Below are 18,162 nucleotides of genomic sequence, written 5' to 3'. Positions count from 1 at the left end.
ACAAACGAAACACTCCAAATAGTTCACAGGAAAAGAGAGAACCTGCGCATTAAGGCCAAATATAATTTTTGATGCAAGGGCATCTTTAGAATCAAAAACTCCACCAGACGACTTATTGGCATGTGCTGAAATTTCATTATCACGAAAGTAATACATATAACTCGGTCCTAAAGAATAGATGCTCTGCACATGTTCAGAAGAGATAGCATCACTGAACAAGTATGTGGGACCAATCTGACCAAGAAATGGACGAGAATCTTTGACAAAGTGCATGGCGTTTTCCTCGAACATAGGAAAAACAGGTTTTGTGCCAATTGTGCATCTAGTTAATGGCTCATTGATTTTTGCATATCTGCAATGTCAAGATGAAATTTTAAAAGCAAGAAGTAGTTCCCTGGAGATAAACACAAACATTACACCATCAATAAGCTCTAATATATCAAAACACCTGCACTTCTCAGAGGACAAGAGAACCCCATCCAAATAACATTTCAGTTGGCTGCCACTCGAAAATGCTCTACCAACAGAATGTACTAAAGACAAGAAGTGCCAATTCTTTTCGACAAACTTGATGTCCATCGAGACACACTGTTGTTTCTGATTAATTGCCTGAAAGCACGGAAGCAGTCATAATTGGAGCATAGAAGATCATTAATAGTCTGGCATGGCATTCACTAATACATCAAATACAATCAATGCGAAAATTAAAAATGAAATTCTGAGCTAACCTCATATATTAACTTGTCCTTCACAAGGACAGAATAGCACCCTCGCCCATCTTCTGTGAGGAAACTGAAGAGCCCCATTGCATCATTTTGAGGAAAGCTTTCTACGCGAAGCCAACATGTAAATGAAAATCCCTTGTTTACAGGCCAGTGAACTGGTGTTTTGATTACAATGCCCTGAGTGCAGGGTCACATAAGAAATAAGTCAACCATGGCCCTATTTACAAGATGATGAATCACACTTTAAGCAGCCCCGACCCCAAGTACAGACAAAGGCAGGATACGGGTTAAAAAACTACTTGAATAAAACTTCGACTTAAAAGTATTTGCAGCAATCCTTATCTCAAACATGTTCCCAAGTCATTCATGTTGGTCAGAGTGCTTTAAAGATCAATTTTCAAAGATAATTTTTATGAGTCTACAGAACATGGTGATTGATATCAAACATTAGGCCATAATCTGTTACCTGTAAAGTGTTAAAACTCACCGAATCGATCCCATTAAGATCAAAGAAAGCTGTTGGCCCTTTTTCCTTTAGCATAACTAACATGCTGGTTAACAATAATGACGAGTGCTGCCGAGGCCCAAGATAATCACTACGAAGCAGAGCAAATATTTTTCGAATATCCTTTCCGGATATGCTATGCCCACCAATCACTTGAATTAGATGGGCAATTTTCCAAACCATAGTCTCACCAGTTTCTTGTGAAAACCAATTGAGAAGGAAGTTAAGCACTCCTGCCCTAACACATGAAGCTCGATTAGATAAAGAGTCCCTTAGCAGATGGAGAAAGAGACCGAGTCCATGCTGCTTCAAATAGTCACTGCTCTGCCCAATATCAAATGACAATAAGGCACTAGTTCAAATCAACTTTACATCATTATATGCATAAACAGTAAAAGAAAGATAAGGATCAAAGAAATATTATCTAAGGTCATGACAAACCAACCTTTTGAAGAACACTGAAATAGAGCAGGATCACATCTTCATTCTGAGTAAGAAAGGAGAGGACAACATAAGAAATGTTCAAGTTACAAATCAAACACTGATATGTTCTCACCATGATCATCTGTATCTAAACAGACTAATTTGTCTCAACGGATTACCTTTATAACATAGTTTACTTTTAGATCAAACTTTCCATCAACAAGCATATCAAGCAGCGAATTCAAAAGCACGTCACTAGGCTGCCACCGACAGAACTCCAACAGCAAACTTTGAAAAGTCTGATAACCCTTACCAACCAAGGCTCTAAAAGCAACCTTAAATTTGAAATTAATCAAGGGATAAGAATATGCAAAAAAAATATATATATATATATCACGGGTTGTTTGCGCACAGCCAATTATGTCTAATTATATAATACACCCTCATGGCATATCACATAGACAGCTGGAAGAATGTATAGGAAACATTAAACACACATTGAAATGCAAATGTTTAACAACCATTCATATAAAACAGGTAGAAATTTGGACATCACAAATTCTTTGTGCCTAAACCAAGCATTCCCAACCGGTGAATATGTCACGTGCCTCAATATTTAATGGGCCCAAATATAAAGGACATAGGCCCAAGATTTCAAACGTTGCAACCCAGATTTCAAAGATAAAAAATAATTCTGAATGCTGAATTGTAAGTTTATATAAATGAAATATAAAATGTAAACCCGGAGTATCAACTCTGTAAAAGAGCTCTTGCTCTCCCAAAGCAATGCTAATTGCAAAATTCTCAAGGAAAAATATCAGAATGCCTGTAACAGCCCTCCCCTTCTTCAGTTCTTCACATTTATTCCACTCTCCCCCAGATCTAGATTCTTCCGAGGCCTTGGGATCTCTTGGGCCTATGTCCTTTATGTAAGCACATATTAGGCCCATTAAATATTGAGGCACATAACATAATATCCCGCAAGAACGAAGTAGAACTGTTAAGTTTCTTTTAACTATAGCCACATTATATCTAAAAGAAGCTGTTGAAACGTGTGGTGCATGAGGGTTGATATACTACAAGATAACAGCTGGTATTAAAACACACACACAAACACACGCTCTTTCCTATATGGCTCTACCATCTTTTTTTTTCGGGATAGAAAATGATATTATTTTAGATTATAAACAATTATTATTATTATTGATTACAAAAAACAGACCAGCAGTCCGTAACATCGGTTGGATAGAGCTTCTGGGAGTTCAATATATAGACAAGGACAATCCTCCCCTCTTGAGCTAGCTTCTGAAGTGTAGTTAGGTCCAAATCCAATTTCTTAACATGGTATGAGAGTCAAGACTCACCATTATGTTTGCAACCCCTCGAACCAAACTAACTCTCTCCAAGGACCCTCAAAAAAAGTCAACTCGTTCACTTCCCATTCCTCATATCCCTCCAAAAGTGCGAGTCCCAAGAAATAACCAAGGGAACGGAAAAATTATCCAACCGAAAGAAATGAGCGATGGGTTAGTTATGGGCCAAAGACACCTGGAATAAAGATGGATACAGATCCTTAAAAGAAGAGTCCCCCACCACCTATCCTCTCAAAACCTGATTAAGTTACCCCTTTTTACCACTGCCTTCACAGAATGAAGAAAAGCCGGGTAAATTCTTGAGATAAACTTCCATGGGCTTCTAAATGTGACATTTCCTGCTAAGGCCGAATCCCAACCATTATCTTGTAATCCAAATTTGCTTGTTATAACTCTCTTCCAAAATGTGTCTGTTTCTACAGAAAATTGCCACCACCATTTTCCCATAAAAGTCTTATTTCTTATACAAGTGTTTCCAATGCCGAAACCTCCTTTTTCCTACGGTTTACAGACCTGTTCCCACACAACCAAATGACAATGTGAATCCCCATTGGTTCCGTCCGATAAAAATCCCCTCACGATCTTCTCCATTACCTCCGCTATACCCTGTGGGATTCTAAAAAGAGATGAGAAATACATCGGCAAAGCATTCAACAATGCTGAAATCAAGGTCAATCTACCCTCTCTAGACAAAAACGTTTTCTTTCAACTTGTTACGTTTTTCGACATCTTTGACGGAAGAAGTTCCCAAAACGAGATTTTCAATGGATTTCCACCCAATGAGAACCCCAAATGTATAATTCGCCAAGATACGCTCCCACAACCAATCTCTCTAGCTAAACCTTCTACCTCATCTTCTTCATAGATAAGACCCACCAACACACTTTTTCCCATGTTAACCTTTAACCCTAACATTTGACAAAAGGACTCCAAAATCTCCACCAAAAATATAAGATGCCTAAAATTTTCTTCAAAAAACAATGTGTCGTCCGCAAACTGAATATGAGAGATTTGTACTGTATCTCTTCCTATGTGCAAACCCAATATGAGACTCCTTGATTTAGCCTTATCGATCAATCTACCAAATACATCTGCTACCAAATTAAACAAAAATGTGGAAAGCAGGTCACCTTGCTGAAGACCACACCCTCCTCTAAATTTACCTCTAGGCCTCCTATTAACAAGAATTGAGAATGACGCATTCGAAACACATCCCTTAATCCATTTTCTCCATCTCTCACAGAACCCTCAGTTAAGAAAGATAAAATCCAAAAACTCCAATCCACATTGTCGTAAGCCTTCTCGAAGTCAACATTAAAAACCCACCCCTTCTTCTTTTTTGTTCAGAACTCCTCCACCAATTCATTACAAACGGAAGTCTATTTCTGGTAAGCAACTTGCCAAGAGCACTCAACCGTGGCCAATCTATCTTTTTGGGCAAACACTGGGATAGTTATCGGATCACCCAAGTATGGGAATAGGACCCCAAGTGGAAAGGGTTGAGTTAGTAGCTCATCATAAATAGAAAACCCGACGAGTGGGCTGCAGGTAAAAGAAAAGGTAAGGAAGAAAAAAAAGTAGTTAACCGAGTCGTGCAAGAACTTACAATTTAGCCGCCGCCCGACATCCTTTTCTTCTTAATCTCTCTTGTCAGATCGCCCATGTGCCAAATGTCGTGTTTGTCATGGACCGCACATGAAAAAGAAACTTCAAAGCATGTTTTGAAGAAAGAGGTGAGCAAAGCTATGAGGCAACAATCTAAGATCTATCTTCCCTCAACAAAAGCATTTTGAATTTCCGCAATTGTAGTGGGTAAAACTTTTTCAACCTTGAAGACAAGACTTAAACAATAATCTTGTACAGGCTTGTTGTCAAGTTGGTAAGCCTAAAATCTCATACCTTAACAGAATCTTGTTCCTTAGGAATCAGACATGTGTATGTTTCATTAGTGATACCATCGATCACTCCCCCTCAAAAGAACTAGTTAAAAACCTTCAGCAAGTCCTCTTTAATATTATCCTAATCCTGATAAAATGCCACTTTAAAGCCATCTGGTCCCGGAGCATTGATACATCACACTCTAAAACACCGCTCAATTAATTTCTTCCTCTAAAAAAGGTTGCTCCAGTTCTCATCCGGACTCACCATCAATTCTGCCCCACTCCACTCCTATGCCCCAGCCCCCTTCTCCTGATCTGATATATAATTTTCTTAAAAAATTTACTACAATAGACTCAATCTGCTCACTATCTGATGTTGTCGACCCATCATCCCTCTCCAAGATGTTGATTGTTAACCTGCTCCAACGCGTTGCGAATGACAAAATTTTCTGATCCTCTTCCCTCACCATTTCACTTTGGGTTTTTGATAATCCATTTGGCTCCGACGCTGATTCAGTAGGAATGAAAAACCTCAACCATTTCACTTTTGGTTTTTGATAATCCATTTGGCTCCTACGCTGATTCAGTAGGAATGAAAAAATTGTGTTATGATCCCCTTTCCTCAACCATTTCACTTTTTATTTTGATAATCCATTTGTTCTTTGCCTCTTTTAGCTTTTAGCTTATTGACTCTGAGATAACACGAATCCTCATGTTCAAGGGGCTGGAGATTTTAGAAGAGGTTCTATGACGAAGCTAGGCATTGGGGCAGCAGGCTTGCCAATCCCTGGGGAGGTCAGAAGGTCACTGGTACATAACTTTGAGAACGTATACTTCAAAAGAAATCCTCGACATAGCAGCTATCAATGTCAGTGCATTTGATGATGATTTCTTAAGGAGAGATGATTTGAGGCAGGACGAACAGGTTTTCTAGTGGAGGTCTTGAAGATATGGAAGATCAGGTGCTCAATGATTTGGGTGAATAGAGTTCTATACAATATTCTAATTTAGTTGTGTCTAACAGTTTCCTATCCGTAAGTTCAGATATTTCAATGTCGTTTCTTTGGGCTTGAAGGACATAAGGGGTCTATTTGCACATCTCCTAGTTCTACGTAGAAGCGCAGTCCGCTCTACAAAGATTCTATGGTCCCTATAGTGCGCGAGGTTCTTCGGTCTTCTCCACAGAAAGTCTTTCACCCTTAATTCCATTCTTCCTTCGCCTTTTTTTTTTGTTTTGGCAGTCACTGGCAGTTGATCATTGGGAAAATCGTTGCTAAGCGATTTTGAGGATGAGTGGAGGAGGATCGGTCAAGAGGTGGAAGAGGTTGATGTCAAACGTTCGTCGGGTTTGGATGGAAGTTATGATTGTCTTTCTCATATAAAGGTTGAGAAAGCTCTTTTAGTGAACAAAGCAAGGAGTAGGTCGAGGTCTAATAAATCCAAGGAGTTCAATTTTGGGATTAATTATGAGAGAGAATCAATTCACAAGGGATCTACAGTGGTAAATGAAAATTTTGTCTTGGAATATAAAGGGAGCTGGGAGGAGGTTCCGGTAGACGGAGGGGTTCAATTAAAGCTGTTTTACGCAAAGATAAGCCACACATAGTTGCACTTTTTATTTTTTTGAATTTTTTGATAAGAAACTTTATATATTACATACGAGAATAAGATCTCACAAGAGGCGGACAAGATATCCGCTAATTACAAAAGAAATTAACGACTCCCTAATCATATCAACAAAAAACAAAAGGCCGATCCCTTAGTAAATCCAATATTGCAAAATTATAAAATTCTTTAAACGCTCTACTCCACAAAACAATCCGTATCTTAATCTTTTCCCAACCCTCTTCCGCCGTTTCTTCCACATTCTCAAAGATTCTTCCATTTCTCTCCAGCCATACCGACCAACAAATACCATGAACCACCAAGGACCAAAATATTCTCCCCCTAGTTGCACTTTAGGATATAAAAGGCGTGGTAGATAGAGGTTTCATTGCAAGATTTAGAAGTCTAGGTTTGTTGAGTGGTTGTTATTACAAGGTGTAAGTAGATAAGGGGTTTTGGTAATATGCGGTTCTACAAGGTGGTGTTTTCTAGTGTATGGGCCATGTAAATTATGTAATCCGAAAGACGTGTTTTAGGATGAATTATGTGGCATTGGTCCTCGGGGGGATTTTAATGTCGTTAGGACAAAAATTGGTTAATACCCATTTTGGTCCCTCTTGTTTGGCGTTTTACCCAAAACAGTCCATCTTCTTTTCGGGCTGCCAAAATGATCTCTGATGTTCCGTAATTATTCTCAATTTGATCTCTAACGTCATCTTTCCAGAAAAAATAACAGAGATACCGCACATCTCTCCTTTAAAGCTTCTTAAATGGGTTGATACAAATTGTGGTCCCCTTTGTTTGCCATTATTCCCAAAATAGTCCCTCCTTTGTTCAGGCCGCCAAAATGATCCCTAATGTTTCGTAATTATCCTGATTTTGTCCCTCGTAATCTACCAATCAAAATCAAATGGAGATTCAGTCTTAAATCTTCTAAAAGGGTATCTAAAAACGATTTTCCCCAAATTGAGAACCTTCGGACGGATGCACCAAATCGCGAGAACAACAAAGTCGAAAGATGATAATTCGAAGCATATCAACGATTCATCTAAGGTAAATCAATGTTATTGAAATTAATTTGTTTATTTTATAATCGAAACACCGCACCACAGTGTAGTATAGTAATCTGATTCTTCTATTTGTTTGTTACTGTTAAATTATACATTCTTTCTCTCTGAATAATATTTTTGAACTTCTTTGCATGCAAGCAAATTATTTTTTAAACTCAAGAGTTATTTAATTCAAAAATTAATATATACCGTCTTATAGAGAAATATTAAAACTTGTGATTTTAACAATGAAAATCCATGACAAATTTGTTTGCATATATAACATATTAGCGAATAAGAAGTTGAAATTGTTGTTTGCATTTGGTTAACGTTTTATCTTTGTCGGTGATACCCCACGAGTGATCTCATGATATGGTTAGGCCCATTTCGAGTTCACAGCCAAAAATCAAGTTTATCAAAGTTTTCAACTTTGTGGTATTCATCGATTGATCGTTCTTAGGTTCTCAAAGACAAGTTTTTTATAGGTTTAAGTTTAACGGTGTCGTTTCCTCTTGTTGTTTTGGTTCCTACCTCATTTTAGTAAAGGGTCAAAACACGCCATTGAAGCTACCTTAGAGTTCTTGGGGTTTTATTCCAATTTTGATAATGTGTTTTAATCAGAGTTGTTTAGGTTCATATCTCTAGTAGTATCAGTGTTTTCAAAACCAGACCGGTTCGACTGGGAACCGCTCACAAGTCCGATCCGGAACACACTCAAAAACTATTTTAGCCGTCAACTAGTCAAGAACCGGTCGGACCAATCAAAAACCAGAAACCGGTTCAACTCGGAATTATTTTTGAAAAATTAATTTTTTTCATTTTTAAAACCTCAAATTTACTATTTTATTATATATGTATAATAAAAATGTAAAAGATGTATAACTATAATTGATACTTTAAATATATTTATATAGTTATTTAGTTTTCAAACTTTGGTAAATATATTCTATTTGTCTATTTATATACATCTTTAGGTTTTTAAAATTTTAAATATATCACACATTATATTATATTATATTATATTATATTATATTATATTACATAAATAGCTTTCCGGTCCGACCGGTTGGAACTTTTTTCAAGGTAGACCGGTTCGAATACCGGTCCGATTATGAAAACATTAAGCAGAAAATTAGGTTCATGCATGTTGGTGTCGGTTGTCTATCATTTGGTAATCAGAGTTTTGGTTCTAAGTCAAGTTTCATTTATCCTTTTAGTTTTCTCTATGTCCATTATCAAAAGAAAAAAGTCTCCATCTGTGTCTTTTTCATTTAACCAGATCGATGGTCTTACAAAGAGTTTCCGTCAAAGAGTGGCATCTCATGGTTGATGAGGAGAAACCGAAAAACGACTAACTACATAGGAAAAAGTGTGAATTAAGCAGAATTTACAGCTTTATACATAATATAAAAGTAAAAAAGGTACCTTAGAGGCCTCGTTCTTTGAAAGCAAGGAAGTCAATGTTTGAATGACATTCAAAACCAGATTTTCTCCATTCTCTCCGTCCAGATTTCCGTTTAACAAAGATACAATATGTAAAAAACATCCACCCTCGCGAAACAAAGCTTGATAATTCTGGCATCAAATTAGCAGACATATGAAGTTAAGTAAATTGCAAACTTTAAAATATATAGTACAATTAATTTTTTGAAAACATAGAAAGAATAATTTCAATACCACTGCATCTTCTAGAAGCATGTCTCTCATTCCAGCCAGCAGATCAATCGACAAATCTGCAAAATTCCTAACTCGGTCCTTCAAATGAGTAAATGTCTCTAAGTACTTTGAGCATAGAAATAATTTTGCTTTCTGGTCCTCCTCAGAAACTGCAACAATCTGCCAGAAGAAAATTTTCAAACCGGAAAGGATAAAAGTGGTGCCTGGTCATTTATGTTTTCCGGTGATAAATTTAGAAATTATAGAACAGAAGGAATCAACTGATTGTTGTACCTTCATAAGATCAAGAACATACTTGAGCATATGATTTCTGAGACCTTCTTCCCAGAACAAGTCAAACATACAGTTAATACATGTATAACTGTGCAAAATGGAAATTTTTGCATCATCTGATGCTGAGAAGTATTCCGCAAAGACATCCATAAGCATCTTCATGCTGTTTGGCCAATTTTGAGTCGACTCAAGAAAGTAAGATATTTCATGGCTTTGACCAGAAGTCATAACCATGTTAGTAGTTTCAACATAAGGACTTGCACTGCAGGGTCTTTTAGAGTCCTGTGCCTGAATACATGCAATCTGGAGTATTCGAGGAATTGCATCAAGTGCCTTGAATGAAGAAACAGTTTTCTCAGCTGAAAGCTGCAATATATGAAGCAAGCTCTTTGCCAAAACAGCAGCGAGCTCGGGATTGCAGGCGGATTGTTCAAGGGCATCCAGCAAAACGGCACATTCAGGCTATAATCAATAATCATCAGATGAGTGATCACAGAGGTATAATGAAGGACAAAAAAGAGGGAAGCATTGAGCATACACAAAAGAGAAACTAAAAATCATAGCACTTCATTGCTCAAAAACAAAATCATAGTAGTTCTGTTATACCAGTACATCGATGGTCTCTGCTAGAAACGTACCAACTAAGGGGGATGTAGAAGCTAAAATTTAAGGCAAGTTCAAGCTTTCAGAGAAGAGCAATCAGGACTCTTCCATAATTAAATTGCATTCCGACTTTTTCATGAGTTTTTTTCTCAAGCTTGATTAGAACCTCACAAAAACATAACCCCAACAAGCTCAAATGAGCAGCTGATAGTGAAAAACGTAAATTTCAAAGGGAAAAAAAAAAAAAAAAAAAAAAAGAGAGAAGAAGAAGAAAGAAGAAAGAATATTACACTTTCTTCGGGGTTCATCAATTAAGAACAAGAAGGAAAGAGAAATTTTGAGCCAAGCTTTTTATTTCTACGACTATCACAATAATGCATCACAGAATAGACACACACGTGTGTGTATACGAGGAAACACTAGAATATATTAGGTGAGTGACAGACGGAGAAAGAAATTACATATTCAGAGCAAACTGTCAAAATAAAAGCGTGATTTCTAAAAACTTTATCAACCAAAAAATATGCACAGGTGGAAAGTTACTAGCATGCCAGACTGGATTTCCAGTGCAATTCTTTCAAGCCAACTTTAGAAACAAAAAATTCTTTTGAGATCAGAACAGAACTTGTTTGATGAAAGACCAGTGATAGAGAACATCTCGTATGTCACACATAAAAGGGAAGATGAACCAACCAAGTTATGGGAACTCCCACTTAAACACGCTGCAAATTCCACGAACGAAATTACTTCGATTTGGAAAATTTCGACTTCATTGGTGTTTCCTCTTCCATCATCAGAACTGGAACCGCCATATCTTTCTTTGTGCACTAAAAGAATCTCACTCCTATGCCAGTTATCCCCGATAATTTCTGCCGGAGCAGGACCAAAGTAAAAAAAATTCTCAGAGAAGATGAAGTCCCACACTCCCTCCGTTCGGAATACATCAACCAATGAAGGTGAGGAAACAAGAACTTTTCTAAATGAAGAAAGAGCACACTGCTGCAACGTGTAGGCAAAAATCCTGAAAAAAGGAAGCACAGAAAAGTGGCAAAATTAAAGATAGGAAGTAAGAGATTGGCAATACTCATAAAACTTATCATGCCACCTCTCACGAGGTCAAACTTTTGAATTAAGTTTTTCCATTACAAACATATTGAAATCCATAACAGATATTAGAGCCAAAAGACCAAATATTCAAGACCTCTAGATTACAAAACGCCATATATTCGTCAAATTGATTTTTGATAGCCTTCGTTGCATATGCAGAGCCAACTTGCACGTGTATACATTGGAGAATAGGTTTGGGCATATATTTCCTAATTCTCCGGCTTATACATGCAGTGGTGCATTAAAATATAATCGTGATGCCATCTCCTATAAGCTCAAACTTTTGGGGCAAGCATCTAAACTTAAACAAAAAATAAACAATCAAGATAATCTATCAACCTTAAGTGGCTAGGCATTTCATTTTTATCTGAACAAGCCTTGATACACTGGAAAACTGTAAGAAGCACCCTCGTGAACCATTTTACAGCAAGTTCTGCATAAACTCCAGTAACCAATAGGGAATTTTTGCTGATAGTTGGTTGAACAAAGAACAATTCGGTTTCTTTAGCTTCAAGAACTAAATGGCACAACGATGCGCTCAACCTAGAAGTGTAATCTTCCCAATGTGGTAAGAAGGATGGATCTGATAAAAATGCATGAGAGAGCTCAGCTTTAGAAACTTTTGATGCACTGGTTCCTTTTTCTTCAAACTCATTCTCATTATCTCTAACTGACAAATTACTTTGTATGTATTCTTGAATCATGAATGCGAGAGAACAAAAGCTATTTGCAAACTTGTGCACTCTTCCATTCTCATATAGAAACTGCAAGTTGTTGAAATTTCCAAAGCTATAAGCTAGTTAAAGAAAGCAGTACTTCTAGCATTGAAACATTTAAAGATTTCCACACCCCATATCTTGGACTATGCATATGCAAATGGAACCTGATGTGAGTTAAAAAATTGTATATTTATTTCTAGGCTAATTTAGGTGACAGAGAACTGATATGAGATGCCCAACGCAAAATAATCATGAAGTAGTGTATCCATGACCATGAGTTGTGCTATTCCTCTTTTATGCAATCCTAGTATGCAACGGTAAGCACTTAAAGCGCTTAAAGGATACACAGCTTCCCTGAGAACCTCCAATGAGAGAACATGGTGATCAAAAATAACCTGCAAAGGACTTTTGATGCCGCAGCAACAGAAGTGAAAACCAAAGACCAAGTAAGGAATTTGAGGAATATTTGCAAAAAATCATAATGGTTACCTTTTCACCACCTAAAATAAGCAACTCCACATTTATCGGGACATCATCATTTTCATTAAATACTATCAAGCATTACATTCATAACCACAAATCACAACAGAAGAAAGTTTATCGTCCATCTCATTATTTGGGGAGAGGTTCTTTTCCCCTTTCGTCACAATAAGAAAACCCAAAAGCATGAGATGTGATTGTAAGCACATGCTTCAAACATCCAAAAAGATTACCTTCCATCAGGTCTTGATGAATTAATTATCAAACTATCTACTGATGGAACTCCCAAACCATCCAAAATAACTTCCAACCCGCCAATGCTTCGAAAATGATTTTGACCGCGTGGATTATTAGCCAAAGCAGATCGAAGAGCTCTGAGAGTCAAGAACTGAAGGGACATATCTATCCATTGTTCCTTCACATTCAATCTCCTCATGACGCGCATTATCTCTGATATAGGTTAGAAGTGTGAATATTCCCTTGAGTAGTAAATAAAACTGAAATATGAATTAGAAAAGATAGCAGAAAACCAAGTGTCTAGGGAACAGCATATATTAGGGTTTTACCCTAATCATCTTCTCTTTTTTACTGCTAGGGCTCCTCAAAATGAATGACAAAAGAGTCTTTGCACTCAGTTGAAGGAGGAACCACGAAAATAATATCATATCAAAAAAGTCCCATGCAAAAATCTAAAACCCAAGTTTTTCACCTGATATTATACTTTTTCTTATACTCGTACGGAAATGCCCTGTTAGACAACAAGTTTCAACTACTCCTACTCTCGTAAACCTAGTAATGTTAAAAAAATAAAACAATATATTCAAAATTGGAGACTTATAGAGTTTTTCATCCACATATGGCATTCCAAAAGTCACAAAATCGTGCAAATGAAAACGAAGAATGCAACAACCTCAATTTTACATCAAACTTTGAGCCGAAAAATTTCACGAAAACAATGTCTAGATCAACCAGGGACTGTTAACCAACCGCAAAAAAGGTAGCGAAAAATGATTAATATAAGCCCAATGTTAGGCATAGTCAGAATAAGACCTCTATCATTTGAATAATTACATAGACATCTCTTACTAGTGGCCTCAACATTATGGAACATGCTAGTCGGTGAGGTCCAAAGGGGCCACCATTTCAGATGAGGCTGTCAGCATGGTACATGAATCAATGAATAGAGAGTCAAAGACGGGAATTTACCAAATTACACCCAAATCAATCACTAGAACACCTAATTTTTCATTATAACACTAAAAGCAAGAAATGTTAATCAAATAATTGGTATTCTGGCCCAACTCCCAAACTCTTCAAGATGGAAATAGGTTTTATTTGTGGACTGGATAAGTGGGTTGACAGGTACAAGTACTCCCCATTTAGAGTGCTGACTTATTCTAATTTCTCTCTTACAAAAGTTTGTCGTTAATGTGCTGTAGCAAGAAAATTATCACCATCCCAGCTCTAGTATACAGACTTCACTAAGATCGTGATCGAAATTCAGTTCATTGGACGAGCTGTAAAACAATAAGTACCGAAAGAGCATGCCACACCTGATAACCAATTAAGACCACCAGCCTCCATCAATGATATCACTGTTGTTTGGTGCCAAAATAAGATAGTTTCCACATGTGGAGATTTTAAAATAGTAGAAGGGCTCGGTGATATTTCACCAACCCTTGAACCTGATTCCAAATTGGTGCTCTCCAACTGGACTGCTTCATCCATGATTGGATGAATATCAACAAAATTGCAAATGACAGATACCACATAAACAAGAATCTTCTGCAAAATTCCAGCATTATCTACCACTTTACTGGACAAAATTTCATCCGCTGAAAGTACACTCGTAATGGTCCTGAGTACAACGACAGCAGCTGGGAACAATAAGAAGCAATGAGTACTTAAGCAAGTTATAAGTCAAAGATCAAAGTTGCTCCAAAAATGAAAGCAGCCAAAAAAGATGCTAAAACTTCAAAGTGTTTTAGATGACAACAATAGTGCTGTGGAAGGAATACTTCATCTGTATTAAGATTTAATACACTAAGCCACATGATTTTCTTTAAATTTGATTGAGACGTTTAAGATTAATTTTAAAATTATTAAAAAAAAGCTCATTCATTTCTTTCTTTTCTTTTTTTGATAGGATATATTATATATAAAATATCAATTAGTTACAAAAAGTGGATAAGTTACCAGCACACGAAGCCCCTAAATCACTAAATATATTAGCAATATATGAAGCTCCACTCCTTAACTAAATCTGAAACCGAAAGCGGAAAAAATAAATAAATAAATAAATAAATAAATAAAGATATGATTATTACTACAAGAATTAAATGAACAAAGATAGGATTAACTTTCCCAATAAAGATGATATTCACTTTCCCCTTTCCACTCAAGATTTCAAATATTTCCACTCAAACTGGAGCATATATGTGGTATGCCAATCATTCTAAGCTTGCATGTTAGTTATTCAAACTCAGTTTCGGACAGCCTTTTGTTAGGATAACTACAATTTATCGCTTCATACAGGAGTGATGGGCGATCAATATCAAACCAGGAGGATTTTTTATTTTTATTTTTTGATAGGAAACAATATTATTTTAGATTACAAACATTTAGTAATTACAAAAAGTGGACAAGCAGTCGGCACACTAGGCAAATATCACTCGAGACATATTAAAAAATATATAACTCCAACCGCTTAATAAATCCAAAACTGAAAATTCCTTAAACTCAATATGCTTCTTTTTTTTTGGGGGGGATAAGAAACAATATTATATCAATTAGGGATAAGCTGTTAATTACAATATGCGGACAAGTGATCCGCTGACAACAAAAGTCTAAGCATAACCATACTTTTTTTTTTAATAAGAAACTATAATTTTATTGATAATATTAAATTACTTAGAACACAAACAGTGGACCGGTGGTCCACAAAAGAAAACTAGTTTCCAAAGCAAACAAAGGCAGCTATCAATCTAAATCAAAGCCAATTTCCAATCGCTATACAAGTCTAGTATCGCCAAAGATTGAAAATTTGAACCCTTGTGCGCCTAAATGGATCCTCTCAATTTGATCTTGTCCCAAAGTTCTTTCACCACTTCTTCACTGCCTTCAAAAATTCTTCTGTTCCTTTCCAGCCATAACGACCAACACACGCAATGAACCACTACTAACCAAAAGACTCTCCCTCTCTCTCCAAGCCGACCTCCTAAATCAGTAGCATATAAGTCTTTTGTTGAGTTCGGAATCTCCCAAGATAACCTCAATTCCTTGAGAGCTAGGTTCCACAATGAACTAGAAAATGGGCAGTGAATAACCATATGATCCTGAGTCTTTCCCCCTTGTTTGCATAGCACACACCAGTTCGGGATGAGGGAGATATTCGGGAGCCTCTTTTGAATCAAATCGCAGGTAGGTAATCTTCCCAACGCAGTTGTCCATGAGAAAACCTGAACCTTCGTCGGAATAGGAGCTTTCCAGATTGGGTAAAAAAGAGAGAAGCTAGGGAATCGCTCCTCTGGAAAGAAAGACTCGAAGAAAGACTTTATCGAAAATAAACCTGAGTTGTCCCACACCCATTTCCTCACGTCCTCCGCGCCCTCTACTAAGTTTACCCCTCTCAAAACTTCCAGCAAGTTACTTAGCTGGCCCAATTCTTCATCCCTCAAATCGCGTCGAAAATGTAAGTTCCAAGAGAAAGAGTTAGAGGAATAAAATGAATCTCGACAAAGGAAAAAAGAAATTTGTCTATTGTGCTCCCTAGAAATCTGAAAAAGGTTAGGAAAAAGATCCTTAAAACTAGAATCCCCCACCCAGCAATCTTCCCAAAATCTAAATCTATCCCCCCTTCTAACCACTGCCCTCACAGAGTGACTGAAAGCCAGATCTGTCCTATGAATTTCCACGAAGTTCTAAAAGTGTTGTGTCTAGCCAACCCCGCATCCCAACCGTTATCTTGAACTCCGTATTTGCTCGCTATAAGTCTCTTCCAAAATGTGTCCCCCTCCGTCGAAAATCGCCACCACCATTTACCTAGCAAAGCCTTGTTCCCTAGGCAAAGATTGCCTATTCCCAAGCCTCCTCTATCTTTTGGTCTACATATTTTATCCCAGCCTACCAGATGACAGTGAGCCTCCCGATCCGATCCATCCCACAAAAAGTTCCTCATAACTTTCTCCATGTCCTTTGCAACACTGCGTGGGATCCTAAATAGCGACATATAATACAAGAGAAGGGCACTCATGACCGCCGATATCAGCGTGAGTCTGCCTCCTCTCAATAGAAATGCTTTCTTCCAGCTAGCTAGCCTTTTAGACATCTTAAAGGTCACCGGTTTCCAGAATGAAACCCTTAGTGGATTCCCTTCTAGGGGTACTCCAAGATATTGAATGGGCCAAGATTCCACCCCGCATCCGATCTCCCTAGCCAACCTTTCCTCCACTTCTTTTTCACAATTACAGCTCAGCCGTGCACTTTTTTCCTTGTTAATCTTTAATCCGGACATATCACAGAAAATGAACAAGATATCCATCAGCAATCTCACATGATTCTCATTCTGCGCAAAAAACAGAGCATCATCGGCAAATTGAATGTGAGAGACCTCAATCATATCCCTCCCTATCTCCCAACCTTTAAATAAATCTAATGATTTTGCCTTGTCGATCAATCTTCCCAAAACATCTGCCACCAAGTTAAACAGGAACGGAGATAAAGGGTCTCCTTGTCGTAACCCTTTCTCCCCCTTAAATTTACCGGTCAGTCTCCCGTTAACAATTATTGAATAATTTACATTTCTAAGACAGCCTTTAATCCAGTTTCGCCATCTATTCCCGAACCATACTCATATCAACAATAGACAAAAGCCCAATCTTTTAATAAATCTGAGATTTAGACATTCTCAAACTCTACATGAGACTCAATCCAAGTACATATTTTCTTTTCCCAGCACTCCTCAATCGACTCTTCCATGTTGTCGAAAATTCTTCCATTCCTCTCCAACCACAAGGACCTACATATGTCATGAACCGGCTAACTCTTCCATTTCTTCCTCTTCGCAATTGATGCCCCACAAAGCACTCTTCTCCAAATTGATTCTTAAACCTGACATGTTGATTAATACATGTTTGATATAATTTATTTGATTAAAACGCTAGTGAATTGGTGAGGTTTAATGGTTAAATGTATATTTATAGTTATTGTTGAAATATTGTCCCACATCGGTAGGATGAAGTTTCTGGGAGCCCTTAATATAGACAAGGGCAACCCTCACCTCTTGAGCTAGCTTTTGAAGTGATTTAGGTTCAAGTCTCATTTTCTAACGGTTATTAATTTTTTTTGATAAAAAAACTATAATTATATTGATAATATGAAGTTACTTAGTATACAAACAGTGGACCAGTGGTCCACAAAAGCATACTAGTGTCGGAAGCAAACAAAGTCAGCTATCAATCTAAATCAGAGCCAATCTCCAATCTCTATACAAATCTAGTGTCGCCAAAGATTGAAAATTTGAACACTTGTGTGCCCAAATGGATACTCTCAATATGATCTTGTCCCAAAGTTCTTCCACCGCTTCTTCTCTGCCTTCAAATATTCTTCTGTTCCTTTCCAACCATAACGACCAACATACGCAATGTACCACTACTAACCAAAAGACTCTCCCTCTCTCTCCAAGCCGACCTCCTAAATCAGTAGCATATAAGTCTTTTGTTGAGTTCGGAATCACCCAAGATAA

General features: G+C 37.3%; 1 protein-coding gene across 3 annotated transcripts in view; it reads right to left on the bottom strand.

Annotated features, from left to right (window-relative positions):
- Positions 1 to 18,162, bottom strand: part of LOC140873157 (BEACH domain-containing protein B) — a 71,477-nt gene that overhangs the window by 38,952 nt on the left and 14,363 nt on the right. For 2 of the 3 annotated variants that reach the window (XM_073276197.1, XM_073276281.1), the window contains exons 6-19: positions 13,973 to 14,296; positions 12,653 to 12,869; positions 12,285 to 12,344; positions 11,560 to 12,009; positions 10,807 to 11,134; positions 9,511 to 9,972; positions 9,238 to 9,396; positions 8,986 to 9,135; positions 1,833 to 1,988; positions 1,676 to 1,717; positions 1,213 to 1,554; positions 729 to 902; positions 449 to 609; positions 43 to 352 (exon numbers count right to left, since the gene is read on the bottom strand). In XM_073276197.1, the coding sequence (XP_073132298.1) occupies positions 43 to 352; positions 449 to 609; positions 729 to 902; positions 1,213 to 1,554; positions 1,676 to 1,717; positions 1,833 to 1,988; positions 8,986 to 9,135; positions 9,238 to 9,396; positions 9,511 to 9,972; positions 10,807 to 11,134; positions 11,560 to 12,009; positions 12,285 to 12,344; positions 12,653 to 12,869; positions 13,973 to 14,296 (3,335 nt within the window). The remainder of the gene's footprint in view (positions 1 to 42; positions 353 to 448; positions 610 to 728; positions 903 to 1,212; positions 1,555 to 1,675; positions 1,718 to 1,832; positions 1,989 to 8,985; positions 9,136 to 9,237; positions 9,397 to 9,510; positions 9,973 to 10,806; positions 11,135 to 11,559; positions 12,010 to 12,284; positions 12,345 to 12,652; positions 12,870 to 13,972; positions 14,297 to 18,162) is intronic. The other variant, XM_073276361.1, reaches the window with a different exon arrangement.

This window comes from Henckelia pumila, chromosome 1 (genome assembly GCF_033568475.1).
Source record: "Henckelia pumila isolate YLH828 chromosome 1, ASM3356847v2, whole genome shotgun sequence".
Classification (NCBI taxonomy): domain Eukaryota; kingdom Viridiplantae; phylum Streptophyta; class Magnoliopsida; order Lamiales; family Gesneriaceae; genus Henckelia; species Henckelia pumila.
This window is presented reverse-complemented; position numbering and strand designations above follow the sequence as displayed.